This window comes from Mizuhopecten yessoensis, unplaced genomic scaffold (assembly GCF_002113885.1).
Source record: "Mizuhopecten yessoensis strain PY_sf001 unplaced genomic scaffold, ASM211388v2 scaffold213, whole genome shotgun sequence".
Lineage (NCBI taxonomy): Eukaryota > Metazoa > Mollusca > Bivalvia > Pectinida > Pectinidae > Mizuhopecten > Mizuhopecten yessoensis.
Genome location: NW_018403434.1, coordinates 1,159,668 through 1,166,836, shown reverse-complemented (window position 1 = coordinate 1,166,836; position 7,169 = coordinate 1,159,668). Strand labels below are relative to the sequence as shown.

The 7,169-nt window shown below is 36.3% G+C and overlaps 1 protein-coding gene across 7 annotated transcripts in view; it reads left to right on the top strand.

Annotated features, from left to right (window-relative positions):
- Positions 1 to 6,262, top strand: part of LOC110466209 (histone demethylase UTY-like) — a 121,290-nt gene extending 115,028 nt beyond the window's left edge. For all 7 annotated transcript variants that reach the window (XM_021522630.1, XM_021523029.1, XM_021522787.1 and 4 more), the window contains 6 exons: positions 1,095 to 1,209; positions 2,078 to 2,222; positions 2,695 to 2,879; positions 3,677 to 3,803; positions 4,218 to 4,388; positions 4,825 to 6,262. In XM_021522630.1, the coding sequence (XP_021378305.1) occupies positions 1,095 to 1,209; positions 2,078 to 2,222; positions 2,695 to 2,879; positions 3,677 to 3,803; positions 4,218 to 4,388; positions 4,825 to 4,845 (764 nt within the window). In that variant the 3' untranslated portion in view covers positions 4,846 to 6,262. The remainder of the gene's footprint in view (positions 1 to 1,094; positions 1,210 to 2,077; positions 2,223 to 2,694; positions 2,880 to 3,676; positions 3,804 to 4,217; positions 4,389 to 4,824) is intronic.
- The last annotated feature ends 907 nt before the right edge of the window (positions 6,263 to 7,169 follow it).

Sequence of the window (7,169 nt, the reverse complement as noted above, 5' to 3'; positions counted from 1 at the left end):
TGGAGTTATGCCCCTTTATGGACTTGCCGAAACAGTGTCCGCTCGATATCTCGAGTAATTATTAACGAATTAACTTCAAACTTCACAACAAGGTTAATAACCATGAAACCTCGGACAAGTTCGATAACCGCCATTATCTGACAATAATTTGTGGAGTTATGCCCCTTTATGGACTTGCCGAAACAGTGTCTGCTCGATATCTCGAGTAATTATTAACGGATTAACATCAAACTTTACAACAAGGTTAATTACCATAAAACATCGGACAAGTTCGATAACTGCCATTATCCGACCATAATTATTGGAGTTATTTCCCTTGGTTTCATTAATGCGATGCATGTGTTCCATGATGTTGTATTGCACTCATTGATCTACCAGTTATGTTGAATGATTTCTCTTTTAATATCACAAATACTTCATATATTTCAATCATACAAACAACTGCTCATTTAATGTGTGACGGGCGTATTATATACCGCTCGCGGTAACCTTGTTTATTATTTAACTTAATGTTCTCGCATTTGCCGCAAGATGTTTGCGTTTGGTGCCTCAAAGTAAACAAGATGGCGGCAACTTAATTCCATACGAACACTCGTAAATTCATCATCAGATATTTGTTGAGTAAATTCGAATATTCTAATATAAGTCTTGATGAAATCTACTTGTATTTAGAAAAAAAATCAACGACTCCACATTCGTAACCATAATCAATCCCTATTGGAAACCTGTACTACAACGCTGTGTTAAATACAAGGAATCGTTTCGTTTATTGCCAGACAAATGTTGTTTCTCAGTCATAATCAGCTGCCAGTTAGTTATTATGCAGCGAAAATGAAGAAGTGTTTGTCTATGAACCAGAACATGAAACAATAACAATATTTGTTCACGGTTACCTGTTTAATTCTTGCGGCAGTTACACCTAGTCTAAAAAGTACCTTTATAATCCGCCATTTTGTTATATGCGCGGGGGCGAGGCTAATAAGTACATCCGGTACGGAATCCGGACCGGAGTTGCGGTACGGAAAGAGTTAATAAGAATTTAATGACTTACCTCGTTAATACCAGAATTGTTAATTGATTTTTGTTTGTTGCAGGCCACCAAGAGAACAATAACTACTGTTCTATCAATGTAAACATCGGGCCTGGGGACTGTGAATGGTTCGGGGTACCAGAGCCATACTGGGGCATGATCCACAACATGTGTCAGAAGTAAGCTCACAGATAATGCTTCTTAAAAAGGGATCTGTTATCTATATGTTTATGATGAAGACTATAAAACAAATATAATCTGTTTGATATTCAGTGTTTGCATTCCTGAGATTTTCCTCACATTATGAAGTGTTATGACTGACTGTACTGTATTGTAGGAACATCATGGACTACCTGACAGGGTCCTGGTGGTATATGTTATAAGATTTACATGACATGCTCTCTGCTACTGCTATTATTGTTATGACTGTATCGTATTGTATTGTAGGAACATCATGTACTACCTGACAGGGTCCTGGTGGTATATGTTATAAGATTTACATGACATACTCTGTGCTACTGCTATTATTGTTATGACTGTACCGTATTGTAGGAACAGCGTTGACTACCTGACAGGGTCCTGGTGGTATATGTTATAAGATTTACATGACATGCTCTGTGCTATAAATGTTATGACTGTACTGTATTGTAGGAACAGCGTAGACTACCTGACAGGTTCCTGGTGGCATATGTTATAAGATTTACATGACATGTTCTGTGCTATAAATGTTATGACTGTACTGTATTGTAGGAACAGTGTGGACTACCTGACAGGGTCCTGGTGGCATATGTTATAAGATTTACATAACATGTTCTGTGCTATAAATGTTATGACTGTACTGTATTGTAGGAACAGCATGGACTACCTGACAAGGTCCTGGTGGTATATGTTATAAGATTTACATGACATGTTCTGTGCTATAAATGTTATGACTGTACTGTATTGTAGGAACAGCGTGGACTACCTGACAGGATCCTGGTGGTATATGTTATAAGATTTACATGACATACTCTGTTCTATAAATGTTATGACTGTACTGTATTGTAGGAACAGCGTGGACTACCTGACAGGGTCCTGGTGGCCAATGTTAGAGGATCTGTATGAGGAGGACATCCCTGTCTATAGGTTCATACAGAAACCTGGCGACCTGGTCTGGGTCAGTGCTGGCACCGTCCACTGGGTACAAGCTGTGGTAAGTTCAGAGGTCATATTTCACTGGGTACAAGCTGTGGTAAGTTCAGAGGTCATATTCACTGGGTAGAGGCTGTCATAAGTTCAGAGGGCATATTCACTGGGTAGAGGCTGTCATAAGTTCAGAGGTCATATTCACTGGGTTGACGTTATGGCATGGTCAAATGTCATATAATCACTAGAGACAAGCTGTGGTCAGTTCACAAGGGTCATATGTCCATCAGGTACAGACTGTGGTCAGTTCACAAGGGTCACATGTCCATCAGGTACAGACTGTGGTCAGTTCATAGTCATATAACTATTCACTGGTTTTTCCCAATATCAGCTTTAACACTTAACTTATGGGTACCTTTTGTATATTGTTGAATCTATAGAGAGCAAGTGAAAATAAACCTGTGAAAGCTACACTCAATAAGCCCATTCATAGATATCTATCTCATTAATTATCATCTTTAATCATTGACCTTTGACAGGGTTGGTGTAACAACATTGCATGGAATGTGGGTCCAGTTAATGCTAGACAATACAAGCTCGCCTTGGAGAGGTACGAGTGGAACAAACTCCAAAACTACAAATCCATTGTACCCATGGTGCACCTCACCTGGAACATCGCACGCAACCTCCACATCTCCGAACCAAAGTTTTTTGAGCTTGTCAAGTAAGTAATGTACAAATAAAGTTTGGCAGTTATCAAGTGGTTACGTAGAGATTTTCCAATTAGCGATGGTTGATTATCATGTTTATCCAACTCAAGTTAGTTAATTTTCAACTTTTAGAAAGACACAAGGTTTACCGAATGTATTTTACTACATGTTTATTTGAAAATAAACTAGTGAGAGTTAACTAAATATGACAACAGCCCTCAAGAGTTTGGGGAAGTTTTTCTCCTGTAACAGTCATATCTTATAGAGAAAACCACACATTTCCCTTTGAAGATACATCATGTCTATTTCTGATGGGAAAATGATTGGCGTGGATCATGACGTCACAATGGAAGTTGACGTTAAAAAGTGTTGTTACATGACATCATAATTAAATGATTGACCAGTAAATCACCTCCAGGGTGTTATGTACTCCATAGTTGGTAGACAAACATGTTGATCAACTACTAGAACGTTTATACAACTAGCAGTGGGGGAGGAAACCTGGTGTGATTGCAGGAGAATATTGTCACTGTGCACTGCTTATGTTGATCCATATCTAGACCAATAGAACTTTTCTATGTTGATATATATAGAAAGAGTCAGATCTTGTTTATCTAACCAACACCAAATTATCTTTCCCTTTGTCCAGCTATCACCAAATATTAATAAGGCATGATAAGTGGTAAAGATAAACAAATTGAACAGGACCATTTGGCATGCTGTCTACTCTAAAAGATAGGACTAAATCATAGCCACTTTTACAGTTTATTCCAGTTGACGATTGCCTTTAGTATGTTGTGGTAATTTTTAGGTCGTGTTTACTGAGGTCGTTACAACAGATCCGCTTCACCCTGGACTTTGTAGAAAACCTTGGTGTTGAGGTGAAGTGGCACGGCCGCTCCGAGACCGAGGCAGCTCACTACTGTAATGAATGCGAGGTACGATACTGTAGTATGTGGAATTTCTAATTGTTGGACATAATTCAATGAAATAGTACTGTATACAAGGAAACATTTGCATTGTCAAATATTCACCCTTTGCTACCAAATCCAAGTTCCCCTAGATTCAATTTCACGCTTCACATCAAATTACTATATATTGTATGTTACGTACTAATATTTGCTGTCATGATCAAATTCGTCCTCTTTGCGGAGGGCAGAAAGGCGAAAGTTCATCCGTGGCCAAAATTTCTCGATATACAATATTGTAGGAAGATTTCATTCTGTTTTGAATCATTTGAGTGTATGTTCATACACAAAACACAGCTTCCCTACTTAAATTATCTTGCATTATATCTTTTATTTGATCAAGAGTTCATAGGGCAAAAATAAAACAGCTGTTTGTGTTTCCAGGTGGAAGTGTTTAATATCCTGTTTGTGACTGAACAAGATAAGAAGTTTGTGGTCCACTGTCAGGATTGTGCACGGAGGATCAGCCCCGTGCTGGACGGATTTGTCGTTTTAAATCAGTACAAACTTGATGAACTGTGTGATGTCTACGATAAGTTTCAGCATCATACAAATGTAAGTCAACTCTGCTATAACTAACAAATGAAATTAATATTATATACAATCCCAATCTGCTTTTTCGTTCTACAATAGGCCAGCGTAAGTTGGTCTTACAGTTTTGTAAGAAGAACCCTTTGTGTACAACTCTAGAGATTGTTAAGTTGAAACTCTTTGCCACTGAGAAACCCTTAGTTTTGTCAGTGAAAACCCTTAGTTTAAGCAAGTATTAAGGGTTAACATGTTCATCAAAGCTACACACTGAGGTAAATGAAACTAAAATGTGGTGATTGATGTAGATTTTATGTTTCTGTTTTGTCTTTAAGTTGAATTTCCATAAATGCATGTTTAAATGATGATCTTCAATTTTGATGTTAAGTCCAAGTAGGTGAATTAAACAGAAACAGAGATTGGCCTATTTGTTATATTTGTATTTGTTTACTGTCGGTTGTAGGTTGCAGCACTGTCAAGTTGAAAGTGAGACTTGATGTGAATGTGTGTAGCTGTAGGTGTCCTGGTAAGTGAAGCCCAAAGACAGAGAGGAGGAAGGGAGAAGAAATACCAAAGACAGAAAGAAGGAGGGAAGAGAACATGTGTGACCTTTACAAGCAATCAAAAGGACACGAAGAACAGGAGGCCCTGACTTGAAGAAAGAAAGACAATGTGAAAGACAAAAAGATTTTACCTTTTAGAGCAAACAGCGAGACAGGAAGATCAAACAAAAGGAAAGACAAAAAGAAAGACATCAGCAAAGTTACAGACAACACAGCCTGTTTTCTCAGGATAAACTTTTGTAAACGTATTATTTTAGTTGAAAAAATCTTTCTGCTTAATTTTTTTTTAGGAGAAGTTGAATCTGAAACAAAATTTATTTAAAATGTACGACCTTCAATACATGTTTAAGACCTTTTCAACAAATGAAGATACAGTTACTGCCTTAGGGATAATTATACTGACCACCAGTACTGTAAAATGAAAAGGTAATGTTAGAAACGGTGAAAATCTTTTATGATGTTCTGATGATAAAACGAGAGGGGTATTGCTTAGATGGATGTTCTGATGATAAAATGAGAGGGGTATTGCTTAGATGGATGTTCTGATGATAAAATGAGAGGGATATTGCTTACATGTATGTTCTGATGAGAAAAAGAGGAGAATATGGATGACTGTAGTAAATGTATAAAGTAACTGATGTGTGACTGAAAATATATTGATATAACAAAAGCTTCATCACAAACCCCTTTTGTATTCATGGCAACAACGATGTGTTCTACCACAAAAATTCCATCCATTGATATTTATTGTATCAAATTGCTCAATATTTCTTTGTTAATTCACTTTTATCATTAACAAACCATGAAAATCCTATCTGAACTGCGGCTGATAGTTAAGGAACAGTTTTGTAAGACCCATTGGTCTAGTAAGTGGTAGGAATTAGTAACTAATACCTGGGAGGAAATGACAACAGCCAGTTGATATTTCTGGGGAGGAAATGACAACAGCCAGTGAATGTGTGGCAGTTATAGATTGATTGAGGATGAACAAGTAGAAAATGGCGGTAAAATATAAGAAGAACTGGTAGAGGTTAGGATGAATACATCTGGGGTTTGTGATGTAAATACTGAGACAGGGGTCCGAGCTGTTATAAATGGTTGACATATTTATTGACGAGATGAACAAAATATGTTTTATAAAAAATACAACACGAAGAGGTCCAAAGTGTTTGAAGAAAAGTCCATTTATATTGTCTTGAAGGAAGAAGTGAAAATCTTATGCTTTCCTTTCCAAAGGTTAACTGTATGATATAGGTGATGGAAATTTCTTTCATTTGCTTATAGGACTGATAAACCTCTGTCCTACATGTGCTTATAGGACTGACAAACCTCTGTCCTACATGTGCTTATAGGACTGACAAACCTCTGTCCTACATGTGCTTATATGACTGACAAACCTCTGTCCTACATGAAATAATTAGAACAGGATTTAGTGAAATTGTTCCAAAACTAAAATCTAACCAAATAATGTCTGGAGATTTTTATTTTTCCTTACCTAGTAATATGTTAAGTTTGTAGAATTGTGAATATTGTTATTAAAAAAAGCTAATTCAACAAAATTTCATGTAGGATAGATTTGTAGAAAACATGTTCAACAAACTTTTCCTTAAACTTTGTATATATAAAAATCAAACTGCAGCAACGATTGATGAAAATCAGGGAACCTCCACCAATATATTATATATATATTTGTGAAACCCAGGAATATATTATATAGATATATGTGAAACCCAGGAATATATTATATAGATATATGTGAAACCCAGGAATACATTTTAAGGAAAACTTTGTTCAACATACCCCGTAATACAAGCAGGAGACCTAGAAAAATGGCTACCAAAGCTATGCAAATCAGAATAAACCACAATTTACATAAAATGTTGGGATTGTCCGATCATATCACAACAGCCCTATCCATTGTGATACCCTACAGCAAATGCTCTTCCTCAATCAATTTTAACAGATTTCCGTCCAATCTGTAGTTATAATTTAACTTTAGTAATATTTATTAATTAGAAAAATAATTGAAATTACTATTTATGAACGAAAAGAAGATTAAACACACTTTGTTGAATTTAAGTCTAGCTTTGGCATTTTCTAAAGGCATGAAAATGTGTTAAAATCCAATCATTTTGGTCTGAAGAATATATCTTTCGTAGTGTCAAGACAAATTAGTTTGTCACAAAGCTTATGAACTATAAGACATCAACATATCTCACTTAGATGATAAATTGTTTGAAAAACA